This window comes from Pongo abelii, chromosome 1 (genome assembly GCF_028885655.2).
Source record: "Pongo abelii isolate AG06213 chromosome 1, NHGRI_mPonAbe1-v2.0_pri, whole genome shotgun sequence".
Taxonomy (NCBI): Eukaryota; Metazoa; Chordata; class Mammalia; order Primates; family Hominidae; genus Pongo; species Pongo abelii.
This window is the reverse complement of record NC_071985.2, coordinates 228,100,417-228,121,063: the sequence shown is the minus strand read 5'-3', so window position 1 is coordinate 228,121,063 and position 20,647 is coordinate 228,100,417. Positions and strand designations below refer to the sequence as shown.

The window sequence follows — 20,647 nt, the reverse complement described above, 5'->3', positions numbered from 1 at the left end:
TTTCGAATCTTCCATACGTCATCCAACTTTTATCAAGACAAACGTGTTCAAGTCTTCAATAGGAAAGTGCAAAAGATGTACAAATAAATGAAATCTCTTCTAAGAAGTCGTCTGGAAAAGGTGGCGAGGGGGCACGTCCGGCGTGGTTGTGGGGGCAACGCTGTGTGGAAGAACACTTGAATTATGATGAGGTGGCACTTCTGGGCTCTGGCCCAGCCGAGCTGGGCCTCGTCCTCCATGTGATGGTATTACTAGGTTTCTCTTTTTGTCCCAAGGTGGCACTGGCTCCTAAAAAGGTGGCAGCTTTTCTCTCCCGTGTGGGTCGGGCAGGCGGCCCGGCAGGCGTGGCTGCAAAAGGCAAATCAGTGGTTAAGCAGGTGAGCAGTTATAGGGGGCATCAGGGTGGCACCCAACAGCCTGTAGCTGCTTCTCCGCCTATCACAACCAACTATGATTGGGGGGCCCCCCAGCCACGACCTCCCAGCCACAGGCTGCCGGGCCAGGCCATGAGCTACACCCAGAGTGCCAAGAGCACCCAGGAAGCAGCGGCAGGCAGGGGCAGCCAGCCACGAAGCCCCTCTGGAGCCTCCACCAGCAAGACAGTTCCCACAGGGACAGACACAGCGTAGTGGAGGCTGGTGGCCCCAGAGAAGACCAGAATGAACTGGCAGTTTCTCTGAAATAAGACCCCTCTCCTGGCCAATAGCCCCCACAAAACCCTCAGCCACCCTCCTGGTCCTGGGCAGGGAGTGAGGGTGTAAGACAAGATGTGATGTCCGCCAGCAGCAGGACAGCAGGGGCAGGACAGGGCTCCAGGCGGGGGCAGCAGTCTCTGACTTCCGCCGGGAACGTGTGTGCAAATGAGAACACACGTGCACACACAGGAGCTCACCCAAGTCCACCGACCCCTTCATGTCCTGCCACCCCAGCCTCCCAGTGGACAGACATGCTGGCCACAGGGTGGTCCCAGGGCCAAGGGGGCAAGGTAGAGGGGCTCCAGGCAGGTGGGTGGCTCTCAAAGCCTCCGGAGGCAGAAAAGTAAAAGCTCCAGGACTTAGGGACGGGAGTCAAGTGCAGGGGCAGGGCTGACTGTGGCCAGGCCTGGTTTGCCAGCAATGGGGTGGCGGGGAGGAACAGCAGCACCCAGCAGCCCTCACCTCAGCTGGAAATGAGCGCTGCAACACAGGGAAGTCTCGGGGACGGCTAGATATCTGTCAAAAAAAGAGGAGAGCCGGGCTTGCCTGGCGTCGGCAGCAGCAGGCAGGCCAGGCCCGGCGGGCACCCGTGTGCATGCTGCCCGGAGCGGACGGGCACCTACCGGTCACATAGGGCCCCAGGGGCATCTGGTTGTAGTTGACAATCCCTCCCGGTCCAGGGCCCCGGAAGTTGGGCCCAAAGTTGTTGCTGTACATCTGGGAAGAGCCGAAAGCGCCCTGGAGGCAAGGACTCAGCTTCACAGGTGGTCTCTCAGGCCCCCCACCCAGCCTCCACCCAGGGGCACGCCAGGGGGCTCGGGCCGGGGCACACAGGCCGAGCCTGACCTGCTGGATGGTGGGGTCCCCGGCGCGGTTGGTCAGGCGGCTCAGGATGCTGCGCTCCGACATCTGCAGCCGGGCAGCCACCGGGGGGATGCGGGACAGCATGGACGGCAGCCGGGTCACGTCGGCCTTCATGTCGCTCAGCAGCTCCTCCAGCTGGTTCAGGACTGTGGTGGGAGGCGGAGGGATGGTAGGATGGAGGGATGGAGGGATGGAGGGGTGGAGGGATGGAGGAGTGGAAGGATGGAGGGATGGAGGGTGGAGGGATGATGGAGGGATAATGGAGGGAAGATGGAGGAATGGAAAGAAGATGGAGGGATGGAGGAATGATGAAGAGATGGAAGGATGATGGAGGGATGGAGGGGTGGAAGGACAGACGAATGGAGGGGTGGAAGGATGGAGGAATGGAGGGTTAATGTAGGGATAATGGAGGGAAGATGAAGGGATGGAGGGAAGATGGAGGGATGGAGGGAAGATGGAGGAATGGAAGGAAGATGGAGGGATGGAGGGATGATGGAGGGATGGAGGGATGGAAGGATGGAGGGGTGGAAGGATGAGGGATGGAGCGATCATGTAGGGATAATGGAGGGAAGATGGAGGGATGGAGGAATGATGGAGGGATGGAGGAATAATGAAGGGATAATGGAGAGATGGAGGGATGATGGTGGGATGGAGGGGTGGAGAGATGGAGGGATGATGAAAGGATGATGGAGGGACGATAGAGGGATGAAGGAATGATGGAGAGATGGAGAGATGATGGAGGAATGGAGGGGTGGAGAAATGGAGGGATGGAGGGATGATGGAGGAATGAAGGGATGAGGGAGGGATAATGGAGGGATGGAGGGATGATGAAGGGATGATGGACAGATGGAAGGATGATGGAGGGAAGATGGAGGGATGGAGGGGTGGAGAGATGGAGGGATGGAGGGATGATGAAGGGATGATGGAGAGATAAAGGGATGTAGGGATGATGAAGGGATGATGGAGAGATAAAGGGATGTAGGGATGATAAAGGGATGATGGGGAGATAAAGGGATGTAGGGATGAAGCGATGATGGAGGGATGAAGGGATGATGGAAAAATGAAGGGATGATGGAGGGATAATAGAGGGATGGAGAGATGATGGATGATGGAGAGATGGAGGAATAATGGAGGGATGGAGGGATGATGGATGATGGAGAGATGGAGGGATGATGGAGGGATGGAAGGATGGAGGGATGATGGAGAGATGGGGGATGGAGGGATGAAAGGATGGTGGAGGGATGGGTGATGGAGGGGTGAAGGGATGGAGGGATGGAGGGATGATGGAGAAATGGAGGGATGATGGAGGGATGATGGAGGGATGGTGGAGACATGGAGGCATAGAGGGATGATGGAGGGACGGAGGAATGATGGAGGGGTGGAAGGATGGAGGGATGATGGAGGGTTGGAGGGGTGGAGAGATGGAGGGATGATGGAGAGAACGAGGGGTGGAAGGATGGAGGGATGGAGAGATGATGGAAGGATGATAGAGGGATGGAGTGATGATGGAGAGATGATAGAGGGAAGATGGAGAGATGGAGGGATGAAGGGATGAAGGGATGATGAAGGGATAATGGAGGGATGGAGGAATGGAAGGACGGAGGGATGATGGAGGGAGGGATGATGGAATGATGATAGAGGGATGGAGTGATGATGGAGAGATGATAGAGGGAAGATGGAGAGATGGAGGGATGAAGAGATGAAGGTATGATGAAGGGATAATGGAGGGATGGAGGAACGGAAGGATGGAGGGATGGAGGGATGATGGAGGGATGGAAGGGTAGAGAGATGGAGAGATGGAAGGATGGAGAGATGATGGAGAGATGGGGGGATGGGGTGGAAGGATGGAGGGATGGAGGGATAATGGAAGGATGATGGAGGGATGGAGCAATGATGGAGATGATGAAGGGATGATGGAGAGATGGAGGGATGAAGGGATGGAGGTATGATGAAGGGATAATGGAGGGATGGAGGGGTGGAAGGATGGAGGGATGAGGGATGACAGAGGGAAGAGGGATGGAGTGGAAGGACAGAGGCGTGGAGGGATGATGGAAGGATGGAAGGATGGAGGGGTGGAAGGATGGAGGAATGGAGGGATGATGGAAGGATGGAAGGATGGAGGGGTGGAAGGATGGAGGAATGGAGGGATGATGAAGGGAAGGAGGGATGATGGAGAGACGGAGGGATGATGGAGGGATGGAGGGGTGGAAGGATGGAGAGATGGAGGGATAATGAGGGGAAGATGGAGGGATGATGGAGGGATGGAAGGATGGAGGGGTGGAAGGGTGGAGGAATGGAGGGATGATGAAGGGAAGGAGGGATGATGGAGAGACGGAGGAATGATGGAGGGATGGAGGGGTGGAAGGATGGAGAGATGGAGGGATAATGAGGGGAAGATGGAGGGATGATGGAGGGATGGAAGGATGGAGGGGTGGAAGGGTGGAGGAATGGAGGGATGATGAAGGGAAGGAGGGATGATGGAGAGACGGAGGGATGATGGAGGGATGGAGGGGTGGAAGAATTATGGAGGGATGGAAGGATGGAGGTGTGGAAGGATGGAGGGATGAGGGATGAGGGATTGAGGAGTGAAAGAATAGAGGGATGGAGGGATGGAGAGGTGGAAGGACGGAGGCATGGAGGAATGATGGAGGGGTGGAAGGATGGAGGCATGGAGGGATGGAGGGATGAAGGGCTGTGCCAGGGGAGGTAGCCCGAGAGCTGGGGCTTATTTGCAAGGGTGTATGACTGCACTTGCCCAGAACCGGGCACCAGGGGGTGCCCTGCACCAGGCCCTCCCAAGCTGCAGGCAGCGCTGCCAAGTGGGGACACAGCAGGAGCTTCCAAAGAACTCCTCCCAGGAGCCCTTCTGGGCTGGGCAGGGGCCCAAGGGCTGCAGAAGAGCCAGCCAGAAGCGCTGCCCGACGCTGGGCTTCCCTCCTAAGAGTCCTCAGGGAGATCTGCAGCCCCAGGCCCTGCTGGGCACAGGATCAGAGTACACCAGGGAGGGCTGCAGGGCACGGGGATGGGTCCAGCAACTCTCACCACAGGGCCACCCCCTTCCCCAACCAGCCGGGAGCCCCGAGGGCAGAAGTGTGCCCCGTAACCACAGGCAGAGATGTGCAGCCAGCGCCAAAGATCTGAATCGTGGGAGATCTTGGGCAAACTACTTCCCTTCCCGCACAGGGCCAATGAGAAGGCTCCAGGCTGGTGGGTATTGCCCGGGCTAAAGACACCATGCATTTAAGGCACGCTGTCAGGACTCAGAAGCCTTTACAGTTTCGTGGTTTTCTGTGTCACTAGCCCGGGCCGAGGCCTGCACAGAGCAGGCTTGAGAAACAGGCTGGAGAAGCAAGCAGCCTCAGTTTCCCTGCAGGGGAGATAAGGGGTCTGATGACAGCACTGTTCCATCTTGGCCCAGAAGTCCACCGCCCTCTGGGCTGACATCTGTCCCCAGCCCCTACCCCATCAGTGCCCTCATCTGCAGCCAAGAGCGCTCGCTGCGCAGGAGGAAGGTGGGGGGCTGCACCACGGGGGGCAGGGCTTGCTCACCCTTGTGCAGGACGGCATTGGCAGGCTTGTTCCCAGCAAGGGACTCCTTGGACAGGTGCTGGTGGCTCTCGGCGAGGCACTCCACTTCAGCCAGGCGGGCGTTGAGGGCCATGGCGGGGTGGTTGGGGTCCTGGGTCATGTTCAGGTACGCAGCCCTCCGGAGCTGCTCCTCAATGACCAACGCCTGCTCCAGCAGCTGGGGGCGGGGCGCAGTGTCGGCCCGGCCCCTCCCCCTGAATGGCTACCCTCCGTGCTCCACCAGCGCCCGCCCCAGGCCAAGGCTCCCGGCAGAAAGGAGGGAAAGAGGACGTACTGCCATCTGCTGCCCACCCTGGCCTGGTGGTGGCCAACCCTTGGAGCTGTCACCAAGCTGGGTTCTCTGTACCCCATCACCCCCAGGCGGAAGAGACTCCCCAGTGGGGCCAGGGCCAGAGCAAGGATCCACCACTGTTAGTTGATGGACGTACTGATGCTTCGTGGCAGCGTGACTCAGGTACATGGGGACGGATTGCTGCTCTCTAATTCCTTTGCCTTTGGGAGGGCCCTCCTGACACCCGTCCCTCCCCGCCCCCTGCAGCCCTGGCCCTTCAGAAGACTGACCTTAAACCTGCGGGCCAGGAACTTGTTCTTCATCTCCAGGTAGTTGCCCTTGTGGACCTCAGACTTGAAGGGCTCATTGAGGATCATGTACCGCGGGTCATTCTGGATGTCCTGCCAGCGGGCGTAGCCATGCCTGGGTGGGGCACCGTTAAGGGCAAACCTGGCCATTAGTAGAGGTGGGGCCATAGTGGGAGGCAGCTCAGGGAGGGGGAGGGGCCAGCCCAGGGGTCGGCATCCTGGCTGTACGCTCTCAGGCAAGTCCTTAAGCCCGGCTGTACGAGGAACATATTGATGACACAACAGTGACAGTATCAGCAGACACTGACAGGTGCCCTGGGTGCACCAGACACAGCCCCGGGGCTTCAGAGGATTAACTCTTCACCCCAATAACCTGGGGTGCATACGTTTAAGTCCTGCCCCCAGCACCTGTGAATGGGAACCTTTTTCGGAAACAGGGTATTTGCAGATGTAATCAAGTTAAGAAAGGGTCATACTGGATTAGGGTGGGCCCTAAATTCAATGACTGGGATACTTATAGGAAGAGGAAAATTTGGGGCCAGGCATACTGGCTCACGCCTGTAATCCCAGCATTTTGGGAGGCCAAGGCGGGCAGATCACTTGAGGCCAGGAGCTCGAGAGCAGCCTGGCCAACAAGGCGAAACCCCGTCTCTACTAAAATTACAAAAACTAGCTGGGAGTGGTGGTGCACACCTGTAGTCCCAGCTACTCAGGAGGCTGAGGCAGAAGAACCACTTGAACCCAGGAGGCAGAGGTTGCAGTGAGCTGGGATTGCACCACTGCACTCCAGCCTAGGACACAGAGCAAGACTCCACTTCAAAAAAAAAAAAAAGAAAGAAAAAGGCCGGGTGCGGTGGCTCATGCCTGTAATCTCAGCACTTTGGGAGGCCAAGGTGGGTGGATCACTTGAGGTCAGGAGTTCGAGACCAGCCTGGCCAACGTGGTGAAACCCCTTCTCTACTAAAAATACAAAAATTAGCCGGGTGTGGTGGGGCACACCTGTAATCCCAGCTACTCAGGAGGCTGAAGCAGGAGAATCGCTTGAACCGGGGAGGCGGCAGTTGCAGTGAGCCGAGATCAAGCTGCTATACTCCAGCCTGGGTGACAGAGTGAAACTCTATCTCAAAAAAAAAAAAAAAAAGAGAGAGAGCAATGTGGACCCAGACAGAGACACACAAGGAAGAAGCCGTGATGACAGCGGCGGGGAGCGGGCAACGCAGCAATGCCAAGGATTTCTAGCCACCGCCAGAAGCGAGGAAGATTGAGGAAGAGCGAGGAAGGCTTCCCCTGGAGCTCTCAGAGGGCTCTCCCCGAGGTCCGCAGAGGAACAGGCAAGTGCCTACCCAGCCCGGCCTGGCCAAGGATACGTCACGATACCAGCCAGCAGCCAGTAGTCATGGCGCCGGTGCCAGATGTCGTAGATTTTCCCAGAGGATACAGCAGCCCGCTCCTCATTCTGCCACAGCGTGTGCAACTCTGGGAAACAAGACAAGGTGAGCAGGACGAGAAGTGCCCCAGCTTTCACACACAGGCAGGCTTGGAGAGCCGCTCTCTCCCTACTTGCCACTGCCTCCACCCCCAGAGGTCCAGCGTTCCAGTGTTGCTAAGAAAGGTTATACAATGGACTTCTATCAACCAGTCACACTCTAGGATAAAGTTAACCACTGGTCTAGACTCCTGGGACCCACAGTCAGGAAGCCTCAGCTCTCTGCCCAACCCCCAACCCCAATACCCGTGAAGCCCCCGTCCGCGATGTTGAACATGAACTTGAATTTCCCCTTCTTGTCCTCCTTCTTCCCCTCATCATCTTCCTCTTTGTCACCATTTTGCTGTGTTTCAATGGGCTCCTTCTCCTCAGCCTTGGTGTCATCTGCCGGGGACAGATCACATTCATTCATCCATCCAGAAAGCAGTGCTCAGGGACCTCTCTCTGCCAAGCAAGGGGGACCCAGGAGGCAAGTAGAAAACATCCCCTTGTCCTCAGGGGGCTCGCTGCCCAGAAGGGTCTTAAACAAACCAATGGCCTCTCTCTCCATCCTGGGCAGGGAGGCTTAGCTCCAGACTCTAGTGCTCCTCCCCCACCACATCAGGACCACCCAGGAGGAGGACAGGAGAGCACTGTGAAAAGTACAGCTCAAGTTCAAAGACAGAGCTGCCTGAGGGGGCTGATCTGAGGACAACTGTTCCAGAATATTCCAGGGCCTAGAGGTATGCAAAGCTTCCAGCTGAGCCCCAAATCCCCCACGCCAGGCTCTATGACCAGCCTTCCTCTCTCTCAGCAGCAAGGGCACAGCAGGGCTCAGGAGAGAGGAGGGGAGAGGCTGTCCCCGGCATTGGCTGTGAGGGGCTGGTGAATCCAGGCTCCCACCTGCCAGCTCCAATCAGGCCTGGGGCCAAGGGGACAGCGCCTGGGAGACTGTGGGAGGCTGAACAGGGTCCAGAGGGCACCCTCAAAGGACCATGGGGCACAGGCAGAGAACACAGAAGAGCCCCAGACCTGGCCTGAGTTCGGAACCATCCCCTCTGCTGTGGATCAAGCTCAGCTCCAGCTTGTCCAGGATCTTCTCCTTCTCAGGAAGCACCTCCTCTGCAAGAAAAAGAGGGTTCGTGGCGTGGGGTGGGGTCCCAGAAAACAGAGAGGACTCTGGGCTGGTGGCTTTCCACCCGCAGAACCCTATCCATCAATATGTTCTGCAGAGTCCAACAGGTGCCACCAAAAAGAGCTCTCCTCGGCCGGGTTCAGTGGCCCATGCTGTAATCCCAGTATTTTGGGAGGCCGAGGCAGGAGGATCACTTCAGACCAGGAGTTCAAGACCAGCCTGGCAACACAGTGAGATCTCGTCTCTACAAAAAAAACAACAAATTAGCTGGGCTTGGCGCCATGCGCCTGTGGTCCCAGCTATTCAGGAGGCTGAGGTGGGAGGGTCGCTTGAGCCTAAGAGATCAAGGCTCCCATAAGCCGAGATGGCGCCACTGCACTCCAGCCTGGGTGACAGAGCAAGACGCTGTTTCCAAAAAAAAAGCACACAGAAGGTGAGTTCCCAAGAAGAGAAGGAAATCACCAGGTGCCAGGAAGGAAGGGAAACTGAAGGTGAGGAAGCCGGAGCTGGTGTCCAGGGGCCCCAGGTAGGGGTGATGAGACACCAGGAAGAGGCCTGGAGAGCCTGGAACTTGGGGCTGTGTCTCAGCACCCAGGCAGGACAGGGGAGGCCTCAAGCCCAAAAGACACGGAGAACTGGAATGATGCCAACACGCTCCAACACCGTGGTCTCTGAAGGAAAGTTCTCACCATTGGCCACGGGAGTGAGAAGGCCTGTCTCCACCACGGGATCAAGAAGGTCTCCAGTGAGAAACCCACACCTTGTCCTCGTGGGTGTGGGATCTGAACTGGATCACCTGAGGCAGAGACAGCATCATAAAGCTGCTCCCAGAGGGAGACCGCCCATGAAAACCTCCCGGCCTGAGCCTCCAGAAACAAAAGGGGAGGGACACTCCCACTCCCCAGAGGACACGGAGCTCCTGCAGATAAAAATCACAATCCGGCCTGGGTGCAGTGGTTCACGCCTGTAATCCTAGCACTTTGGGAGGCCAAGGCCGGAGGATCACAAGGTCAGGAGTTCGAGACCAGCCTGACCAATATGGTAAAACCCCGTCTCTACCAAAAATATTTTTTAAAAATTAGCCAGGTGTGGTGGCACGTGCCTGTAATCCTAGCTACTCGGGAGGCTGAGGCAGGAGAATCGCTTGAACTCGGGAGGTGGAGGTTGCAGTGAGCTGAGATCACGCCACTGCACTCCAGCCTGGGTGACAGAGTGAGACTCCATCTCAAAAAAAAAAAAAAAAAAAAAAAAAAAATCACAATCCCTGATGAGGATGCACCCAATCTAAACCCAGAAAACAATGATCCCCCACCAGCCGACGCACAGGAAGCAGACAAGCACCTGGGGCTAATAGGACAATGTCAGAGACTCTCAAACAGAGGTGTCCAATCTTTTGGCTTCCCTGGGCCACACATAAAATACACTAAAAAGAAGGACTGTCTTGGGCCACACATAAAATACACTAAACTCTGACAACAGCTGATGAGCTTTTATATATATACACATACACATACACACACACACACACACACACATATATATACATATCTCACAAAAAAAAATCTCATAATGTTTTAAGAAAGTTTATGAATTTGTGTTGGGCCACATTCAAAGCCATCCTGGGCCACAATTGTCCCACGGACCACACAGGTTGAAAAAGCTTGCTCTAAAATAAATATGTCTAGGGTGACCAAAGACAGAGAAAAAAGAAAAAGAAGGAAGAGAATCCACAGGGAAAGAATAAGACTCCCTCAAAACTAGAAAAAAAAACAGATAAAATTTCTAGAAATGCGGGCGGATGACTTGAGGTCAGGAGTTCGAGACCAGCCTGACCAACATGGTGAAATTCTGTCTCTACTAAAAATGCAAAAATTAGGCAGGTGTGGTAGCAGGTGCCTGTAATCCCAGCTACTCAGGAGGCTGAGGCAGGAGAATCAGTTGAACCCAGGAAGCAGAGACTACAGTGAGCCAAGACTGCACCACTGCACTCCAGCCTGGGCAACACAGCGAGACTCCATCTCAAAAAAAAAAAAAAAAAAGGCGGCAGGCGCAGTGGCTCACGCCTGTAATCCCAGCATTTTGGGAGGCCGAGGTGGGCAGATCACGAGGTCAGGAGATTGAGACCATCCTGGCTAACACAGTGAAACCCCGTCTCTACTAAAAATACAAAAAATTAGCCAGGCTTCATTAGCCGGGCGTGGTGGCGGGCACCTGTAGCCCCAGCTACTTGGGAGGCTGAGGCAGGAGAGAGACTCTGTCTCAAAAAAAAAAAAAAAAAAAAAGGAAAGGAAATACACAATCATTAACATTTTGATTGCAGAATTCTAACATGTGCTCTAAGACTTCCAGCCCTTGGTGTCCACGCCCTGCAAAATCCCCTGGAAGGTGAAGAGGATGAACTCGACTCCCCAGAGCAGGTTCCATTTTGCCACACGGGTGACCTTAAAACAGGGAGATGACCTGAGTAGGCCTAACCTGACCACACGAGCCCTTTTCTCTGGCTGGTCACAGAAAAGGAAGTCAAAGATGTGAAGCACAGGAGGGTTTCTGTTCACCACTGCTGGCTTGAAGACAGACGAGGCTACATGGCAGGAATGTGGTGGCTTCCAGGTGCTGAAAATGGACCCAGCTGACAGCCAACAAGGAAATGGGACCTCAGTCCTCCAGCCTCAAGGAACTGAATTCTGCCAACAACAAAGAGTGAGCATGGATGTGGACTTTTCCCCAGGGCCTCCAGAAGAGAACTCAACCTAGTCAATACTTTGATGTCCTGAACCTTGTGATATCCTGAGCAGAACACCCAGCTACACCACGCCAGGCGTCAGACCCACACAACTGTGAGCTCATGGTGAGTGCTGTTTTTAGCCACTACATTTGCAGTACTTTGTGATACAGCCATGCAAAATAATACAAATGGGAAGGGTTTAAAAAACAGCTGTGCAAAGAAAATATACATGAAAGCTGGATCTGAAGATTACTCAAAAAGCCTGGCAGAGAAATAGATAACAAAAAAGAAGCAAAAGATATGAAAACTTATCAGCCCCCATCTTTTGCTAACCTTGTACTATGCTTTCTTCTTCATAGCATTTGGAGTCTGTGGTTGAACAACACGTATTTCTGTTTATTGTGGATTGCCTGTGTTCCCCAGTGGAATACAAACTCCACGGAATGAAGCTTTCAGCTGTTTTGGTTCATTGCTTGTGTCCTCAGTGCCTGGGACAGCATCTGACACTCAGCAGGCTCAAAATATATATATATATATATGCATGTGTATATATATATGTTTGTTGGATGAATGAACCAATCAATGAGTAATAGGAATTCCAGGACAAAATAAACATAATGAGGGCAAAGAAAATATTCAAAGAGAGAATGACTGAGAATTTTCCCACAATTGATGCAGGACATAAATATTCAGCTTTAAGAATCACAGTGAGTCACACACAAGATAAACAAAAACTTCACTCTAAAAACAAAACAAAAAATACCCTCCATTGTAGTGAAGCTACATATCACCAAAGACAAAGAGAATGTCTTAAAAGCAGTCTTTCAATGTGAGAAAAGATAGAAATGACAAATTTCCTACACAGGAGCAACAATTACACCAACAGCAGCCTTCTCAGCTTCTCAGTAGCCTTCTCAGCATAATGAACGCCAAATAAAAAAGGAAGAATATCTGCAAAGTGCTGAGGGAAGATCCCTATCCCATCTTCAATTGTACTAATTATTCAAAAGTAAAAGAAAAATAACAATGAGAGAATTTACCATTCCCAAAAAAATTCCTGAAAGCACCATTAAAGGTGTACTTTAGGAAGGACTTTGAATGAAGCAATGATGAACAAATAGGCAAACACAAACTGGTAAGAATGTGAGAAGATCTAAAAAAGGATTAAAAAATTAGAAATAAGCATAACAACAAAATTGGGAAAGTAAAAACAAACTGAAACTAAAATATTGGGCAACAGCAACGTGGCAGATGAAAGGGAAGTGAGTTAGAGCTAAAGCTATCTAAAGTCCTCATATTACTCAGAGGGATACATGTTAAAAATGTAAGAGTACAGAATGAAATTGACTATAAACCTTCCAAATGAGTTGAGGGGGAAAAGAGGAGATATAAAGAAAATTTGATCAATCCAAGAGATGGCAGGAAAAAAGGAAAAAGGAGAAAAGAAAAGGGTAATATATAAAGTACAAAATAAGACAATAGAAATCCATCCATATATCTAGTTATTACAATAAATGTAAAGAGATTAAACTTTCCAGCTAAAAGATAGGGACCCTATAATTAGATTTTAAATGATGAATCCCCTACATACTGTCTACAAAAGATAGACCTAAAACATTACAAAGAGATTAAAAGTGAAGAAATGAAAGAAAATATTTGTAAATCATGTATCTGACGAGGAACATGACTCTATATAAAGAACTCATACAAGCCAGGCCCAGTGGTACATGCCTGTGATCCTAGCTACTCAAAAGTCTAATACTAGAGAATTACTTGGGCCCACGACTTCAAAGCCCTCCTGGGCAACATAGTAAGACCCTGTCTCTAAAAGTATTGATTAATTAATTTAAAAAGAACTCTTACAATTCAATAATTTTAAAAAATCCAATTTTAAAATAGACAAAGGATCTGAAAAGACATTTCTTCAACAAATTATATACAAATGAGCCATAATCACATGAAAAAACATTCAACATCTTTATGCACAAAGGAAACTCAAATCAAAATGACAATGAGACACCACTTCTCACCTACTAGGGTGACTATAATCAAAAAGACAGATAATAACAGGTATTGGCACGTATGTGAAGAAACTGGAACCCTCACACATGATGGTAGGAATGTGAACTGATGCAATACACATGGAAAACAATTCAGCAGTTTCTCAAAATGGTACAGAGAATTACCAATATGACCCAGCAATTCTACTCCTAGATATATACCCAAAAGAACTGAAAACCTATACCCACACAAAAAAATGTGTACACAAATGTGTACAGTAGCCGAAAAGTGGAAACAACTCAAATGTGTATCACTATGAATGGATAAACGAAACATAGTAGATCCATACAATGGAATATTATTTGGGCATGAAAAGAAATGAAGTACTGCCTGTAATCCCAGCACTTTGGGAGGTCATGGTGGGAGGATCACTTGAGTCCAGGGGTTCAAGACCAGCCTGGGCAACATGGCAAAACCTGTCTCTACAAAAAAATACAAAAATTAGCCGGGCGTGTTAGCATGTGCACCTGTAGTCCCAGCTACTTGGGAGGCTGAGGTGGAAAGATCACTTGCACCCATGGGGTCAAGGCTGTAGTAAGCCAAGATCATGCCACTGCACTCCAGCCTGGGTGATAGAGCAAGACCTTGTCTCAAAAAAAAAAGAAATGAAGTACTAATATATTCCACAACATAGATGAACTTTAAAAACACTATGCTAAGTGAAAGAAGCCAGACACAAAGGGCCAAAGTACTGTATTATTCCATTGGTATGAAATGTTCAGAACAGGCCAGTCCATAGGACAGAAGTGATTGCCAGGGGCTGGAAGGAAGAGGAAGAAATGGGGAATGATTACCAATGGGTAAGAAGAATTTATTTTTGAAGTGATAAAATGTTCTGGAATTAGATAACGGTGATGGTTGCACAACTCTGGATGTACTAAAAATAACGAACGGTATACTTCATTATTTTTTTTTTTTTTTGAGACAGAATTTCGATCTTGTTGCCCAGGCTGGAGTGCAGTGGCACCATCTTGGCTCACTGCGACCTCTGCCTCCTGGGTTCAAGCGATTCTCCTGCCTCAGCCTCCTGAGTAGCTGGGATTACAGGTGCCCGCCACCACGCCCGGCTAATTTTTGTATTTTTAGTAGAGACAGGGTTTCACCATGTTGGCCAGGCTGGTCTCAAACTCCTGACCTCAGGTGATCTACCCACCTCAGCCTCCCAAAGTTCTGGGATTACAGGGGTGAGCCACCATGCCCGACCTGAATGGTATACTTTAAATGGCTCAACTGTATGATATGTTAATTATATCACCATAAAGCTGTTATATTAAAAAAAAAAGGAATAGAAAAAGGCGTAACAAACATATACTAAACAAAAGAAAGAGCAACCCAAATCAGCAAAAATAAACTTTTTTTTTTTTTTTTTTTTTTTGAGACAGAGTCTTGCTCTGTCGCCCAGGCTGGAGTGCAGTGGTGCGACCTCAGCCTCCCAAGTAGCTGGGACTACAGGCGCTCGCCACCATGCCCGACTAATTTTTTTGTATTTTTAGTAGAGATGGGTTTCACCATGTTCGACAGGATAGTCTTGAACTCCTGACCTTGTGATCTGCCCGCCTCGGCCTCCCAAAGTGCTGGGATGACTGGCATGAGCCACCACTCCCGGCCCAAAAATAAACTTTTAAGCAAAAAGTTTAAAGAGGGATAAGAGGGTTATTACACAATAATTAGAAGCACATGTCACAAGAAAAACATTAAAAACCTGAACAAATATGCACCTGACAACCCAGTCTCAAATCATATGAAGCAAAATCTGGCATTATAAGAAGAAAGAGATTAATCCATAATCATAATGAGAGATTTTAACACAAGTCTCTCAGAAACTGACTGATCAAAGCAAACCAAATACTAGTAAAGATATTAAAAACTTGAACAACATAATTAGCACGCATTATCTACTGATCTAATACATATATATATATATACATTTTTTTTTTTTTCTGAGATTGAGTCGCACTCTGTCGCCCAGGCTGGAGTGCAGTGGCACGATCTCCACTCACTGCAACCTCTGCCTCCCGGGTTCAAGCAATTCTCCTGCCTCAGTCTCCTGAGTAGCTGGGACTACAGGTGCACGCCACCACACCCAACTAATTTTTGTATTTTTAATAGAGACTGGGTTTCGCCATGTTGGCCAGGCTGGTCTGAAACTCCTGACCTCAGGTGATCCACCTGCCTCAGCCTCCCAAAGTGCTGGGATTACAGGTGTGAGCCACCGTGCCCGGCCCTAATGCATATAGTTAGAACCTTAAACCCAGCAATTAGGGAACAGACATTTTCTTCAAGCACACATACAGTATTTACATAATCTGACCGTATCAGGCCAGAGAACAGGTTTCAACAACCTCATATAGACTCATGTTTTCAGACCACAATGCAACTGAGTCAGAAATCACTAATAAAAAAGTAGCCCAATCACCCCCAATCTCTGTATGGTAAGAGAAGTTAAAGACCAACGAGCGAGGTGGCTCACGCCTGCAATCCCAACGCTGTGGGAGGCCAAGGTGGGTGGATCACTTGAGGTCAGGAGGTCAAGACCAGCCCAGCCAACAGTCTCTACTAAAAATTAAAAAAAAAAAAAACTTGGCCGGGCGCAGTGGCTCACACCTGTAATCTCAGCACTTTGGGAGGCCAAGGCAGGCGGATCACGAGGTCAAGAGATCGAGACCAGCCTGGCCAACATGGCGAAACCCAGTCTCTATTAAAAATACAAAAATTAGTTGGGTGTGGTGGCATGCACCTGTAGTCCCAGCTACAAGAGATCGAGACCATCCTGACCAACATGATGAAATCTCATCTCTACTAAAAATACAAAAATTAGCTGGGTGTGGTGGTGCATGCCTGTAGTCCCAGCTACCGGGGAGACTGAGGCACAAGAATCACTTGAACCCGGGAGGCAGAGGTTGCAGTGATCCGAGATCATACCACTGCATTCCAGCCTGGGTGACAGAGCGAAACTCTTTTTTCAAAAAAAAAAAAAAGTTAAAGTCCGTTAAGTCCATGTATAGAGGCCTGAGCTCCCAGCCTCCCCTCACCAGGAGGCCTGCAGAGGGTTGGAGTCTACCTCTCTGCCAGGGAGAAATGAGCTAAGTACAGCCACCTGCCCTTCTCTGAACCCAGGCCTGCTGAGGCCAGACATGGCACTGGGGTGGGCAGCCTGCAAGAAGCCCCAACCTCTCGGCAGCTGCTCCGGGGAGGGCGGGGCCTTCTCCGTCTCCTCTGGCCGCTCCTCTCGGGCTCTCTCCTTGCTGGCTGGGGTCTCGTGCTTGTCCTCACCCTCCACTCTATCCAAGGCAGCTGGAAGGGCCTGCAGAGGAGAAGCCAGGAGAACTGCAGGGCCTGGGGCCTCGCCAGGAACGCAGGGCAGGGAACATGCGCTGGGCTGGGAACCCAGTCTCCTGGCTCCCATCGCTTGCTCCCAGCCTGCTCCCCCCGATTCAGAGCCCCGAAAAGGGAGCCAGGAGGCCTGGGTTCCACCTCGCTGTGCAGGGCCTGAGAAGGTCCCCAGACCCAACCTCCACCCCACACACACCACAGGCCCAGACGCCAGCAAGTTCCACACCTGGACTTCCAGGGACTGCCTTGGCTTCTGCGCCCCTGTGTCCTTCTCCTCCATGTAGCCCAGCTGGGCTTCCATTTTGTCTGAAAGATCAAGGGAAAGAGCTGAGACAGGTGGGCTCAGACAGGAAGGAGTAGGGCAGGCAGTGGGGTGGCAGAGAGGAGAGGTGGGGCTTGGCCTTCAGGAGGCTCCATTGCCGCCAAGCACCTCCAGGAGAGACAGGCAGGATCCCTGGCTAAGTCAGAGAGGCCAGGCCAGGCCTATGACTCAGGAGTGCTTGGAGGACCTTGAACCCAGTGAGACCAAAGTGAGGGGCTGTCAGGACGGGGCTGCACATCTGGAGGCAGGGAAGTGAGGCAGATGGAGGCCCAGATTGGGAGCCACAACGCCCAGTCTGGTCCCAGCTTTCGGGCAGGCTGGCTGGCTGTGTGCCTCTGGACAGGGTGTGAGTTTCCTCCCTGCCAAGTCAGCCGCCAACACACTGCAAAGTGCTGGTCACTTACACGGCTCTGAGAAGCCCTGGGAGATGGGCACAGCCGGGAAAGCGGAGGCTCACGGAGGTTAGGTGACTTGCCCAAGGTTAGACAGAGCTCAGGCCAAAGCCAAGAAGCAAACCAAGATGTGTCCACCTCCAAGGGCTCCCTTGTGCTTGGAGGTGCAGCTTCTCAGGGCCTGGCCTCACCCATCACCAAGGGATAGCTATGTCCGTCTCAGGCCTGTGAGGCCCAACTGACGGACCAAGTATTTAACAGGTATTTGCTTCACCCAAATAAATACCTAGATCGCCAAAGTGACACGGGCACAAATGACCCAATTAAGTACGCAAAGAATCTGAAAAGACATTTCTACAAGTCTACAAATAGCCAATATGCACACGAAACAACACTCAACGTCCTTGGCATCAGGGAAATGCCAATCAGAACCACAGTGAGACACCACCTCATGCTACCAGGACAGCTAGACCATGAAGGCAGAGAACAGTTACTGCTGAAGACGTGGAGAACCTGGGACTCTCACACAACACTAGCAGGAATGTAAAATGGTACAGCTACTTTGGAAAACAGTCTAGTAGTTTCTCAAAAGGGAAAACAGGGTTATCACATGGCCCAGCAAGTCCATTCCTAGATATCCACCCAAAAGAACTCAAAACGTATGTCCACACAAAAACGTAAAACACAGCAGCATTATTCACAGTAGCCAAAAAGTAGAAACAACCCAAAATCTATCGACAGCGCAATGGATAAGCAAAATGCAGTAAATCCATACAAGAAAACGTTATCGGCCAGGCGCGGTGGCTCACGCCTGTAATCCCAGCACGTTGGGAGGCCAAGGAGGGTGGATCACCTGAGGTCAGGAGTACAAGACCAGCCTGACCAACATGGCGAAACCCCGTCTCTACTAAAAATACAAAAATTAGCCAGGTGTGGTGGCAGGCACCTGTAATCCCAGCTACTCGGGAAGCTGAGGCAGGATCGCTTGAACCTGGGAGGCGGAGGTTGCAGTGAGCCGAGATCACGCCATTGCACTCCACCCTGGGCAACGAGAGCGAAACTCCGTCTCAAAAAAAAAAAAAAAAGAAAGAAAGAAAGAAAAAGAAAACATTATCAGCCATAAGGCACAATGACTGAAGCACTGATGCACGCTGCAATGTGGATGAACCTGGAACCCCCAGGCTGAGTGACAGAAGCCAGACACAAAGGCCCACACACTGTGCGGTGCCATATACGCGAAACATCCAGCATTGTGAAATCCAGAGACAGGAAGCAGGTTAGTGGCTGCCCAGGCCTGGGGTTGGGGGATAAGGAGTGGCTGCTAATGGGTACAAGGTTTCTTTTTTCAGGGGGAATGAAAATATTCCGCCCTTAGGCAGTGGCGATGGTTGTACATCCTACGAATATACTAGAAATCACTGAATAGTACTTTTTTTTTTTTTTTTGAGATGGAGTCTTGCTCTGTCCCCCCAGGCTGGAGTGCAGTGGTGTGATCTTGGCTCACTGCAACCTCCGCTTCCTGGGTTCAAGCGATTCTCCTGCCTCAGCCTCCCAAGCAGCTGGGATTACAGGCACGTGCCACCATGCCCAGCTAATCTTTTGTATTTTTAGTAGAGATGGGGTTCCACCATGTTGGCCAGGTTGGTCTCAAACTCCTGACCTCAGGTGATCCTCCCGCCTCAGCCTCCTAAAGTACTGGGATTACAGGTGTGAGCCACCACGCCCAGCCAGTTTTTTAAAAGAGTGAATTTTGCAGTATGTATATAAATTATATCTCGTAACTATCATTAAAATGAAAAACTCTCTGTAAAGTGACATTTCAGCAAACAGAGGCTTTGGGGGAAGGAGAGGCCGTCTTCTGTGGGATTGTGGGTTAGACTAGGGGTTTCTGTGACCTTGCCACTTTCCATGACCCCGGTGCCCTCCCCGGCCCGCCCAGCCCACAGACCTGGCAGGCCCAGCGGGGCCGGCAGGAGGTGGGCAGGGCTGGCGGGCACTGGTGTGTTGGGGTCCGAGGAGATCACCTCGCCCGGCTTCTTGCCCTCGGGCCCCTCAGGGATCAAGTCTGGGGTGCTGTACTTCCCGTTGACATGCTCAAACTCCTGAACCTGGGGTGGTGGGAGGGAAGGTGGGAGGGAAAGAGGGAGGGCAGTGCTGGCAGCTCACCCCTAAGGGCCTCAGGGCAGCCAGGGGGGCAGAAGGTGTCACAGGCTTGGGGTAGCTGCTGCCTCCACCCAAGGCTGTCCAAGCCAGGCCCCTCCTGACAAGCTCCCCTGCCTACACTCCCAGCCCCTGTGTGTCCTCCAGCTGTATGTAACCCACCGTTCTGGCCTCCACCCCACAGGCCCCTCACCCAGAAAGCCTTTCCAGGTCAGTCCCTCTGGCCTGACTCGGACCCTGGGCAGCTGTGTGGCCTGAGCCAGGCACTTGTTCTCTGACCGCTGACCCGCAAGGGACAGCACCAGGAGCCCAGGCAGCCACCAGGAAGGGCCCTACAGAGAGTTACTCACCCACCTTCTTCCTAACTAGTGACATGACCCCGATGCGGGTCAGCACGTGCTGCCTGGAGAGGCCCTCCCGGGGCACGCCGTCTGCGAAGGTCTCTGCACCATCCGCCCCCGGCTCACACAGGTGCCGCATGAAGAGGGACACATAGGCTCTGGGGTGGGGGGGGGGGGGACTGGGGCTCAGGGAGTGGGGGGCCGGCAAGAACCCTCTGAGAAGGCTGGCAGGACCCCAGGGGAACTCCTGGCTGATCTTCAACCATCGCCCACCTCCCAGTCAGGCCTGAGCCAGGCACAGGAAAGGACAGAGAGGGCCTCCCTGGCGAGGGGACCTCCTAGGACAGCCCTGGCCCTGGGTGACCGGGATCTTCCTCGCTGCCATAACCCCAGCTGGTTTGGGCAGGGGCGGATGGTCAGTGTTTGCAGATCAGCCCTGCCCGGCACCAGGACTCCAGCCACCCAAAGTCCAAGTGGCAGTGAACTTTCCAGACGGCCTCATCCTGGCGGAAGCAGATGCTGCCCTCTGTGGGGCTCACCCGCAGGACCCTGCCCTACTCAGGGGCAGGTGGTCACACCCTGGGCCACCACCTAGCCCCTTTACCTAAACTCCTTCTCGCTCTTCCCTCGAAGGTCCCGCACCAGCCAGTGGGAGTTGAAGGCGTCCTGGGGGGGCATGCCCCAGCGCATGATGGCGTTCAGAAAGGCCTTCCGCTGTCGGGCGTTGAAGCCCAGCACCTGGGCGAGTGGAGCACGGGAGTATGAGTCCAGGGCAGAGACGGGGTGGGGGCGGAGGATTCTGGGATGGGGGAAGAAAAGCATGGGAGGAGGAGAAGGCAGGAAGGGGGTACAGAGAAGGCAGGGGCCTCCACCTGGGGCAGGACCCTGACGGCGAAGACCAGACCAAGTTCTGTCCCAGCCCCGCCTCTACCTGGCATGAGACCCAGGGCAGTCCCCCAGCCCTCCTCCATATCCCAAGGGCAGCAG

At 52.4% G+C, this 20,647-nt stretch overlaps 1 protein-coding gene across 7 annotated transcripts in view; it reads right to left on the bottom strand.

The window, feature by feature from the left end:
- The window catches only part of CHD5 (chromodomain helicase DNA binding protein 5), a 75,879-nt gene continuing 55,232 nt past the window's right edge, over nt 1-20,647 (bottom strand). For 2 of the 7 annotated variants that reach the window (XM_024254075.2, XM_063715440.1), the window contains 14 exons: nt 20,265-20,398; nt 19,674-19,818; nt 19,108-19,267; nt 16,672-16,751; nt 16,284-16,416; nt 8,224-8,313; nt 7,459-7,596; nt 7,094-7,202; nt 5,709-5,841; nt 5,109-5,304; nt 1,542-1,705; nt 1,319-1,433; nt 1,158-1,211; nt 1-348 (listed from right to left, as the gene is read on the bottom strand). In XM_024254075.2, the coding sequence (XP_024109843.2) occupies nt 1,204-1,211; nt 1,319-1,433; nt 1,542-1,705; nt 5,109-5,304; nt 5,709-5,841; nt 7,094-7,202; nt 7,459-7,596; nt 8,224-8,313; nt 16,284-16,416; nt 16,672-16,751; nt 19,108-19,267; nt 19,674-19,818; nt 20,265-20,398 (1,605 nt within the window). In that variant the 3' untranslated portion in view covers nt 1-348; nt 1,158-1,203. Of the gene's footprint in view, nt 349-1,157; nt 1,212-1,318; nt 1,434-1,541; nt 1,706-5,108; nt 5,305-5,708; nt 5,842-6,724; nt 6,844-7,069; nt 7,203-7,458; nt 7,597-8,223; nt 8,314-16,283; nt 16,417-16,671; nt 16,752-19,107; nt 19,268-19,673; nt 19,819-20,264; nt 20,399-20,647 lie in introns of those variants that run through there. The other 5 variants (XM_054542116.1, XM_054542120.1, XM_054542126.1 and 2 more) reach the window with 5 other exon arrangements.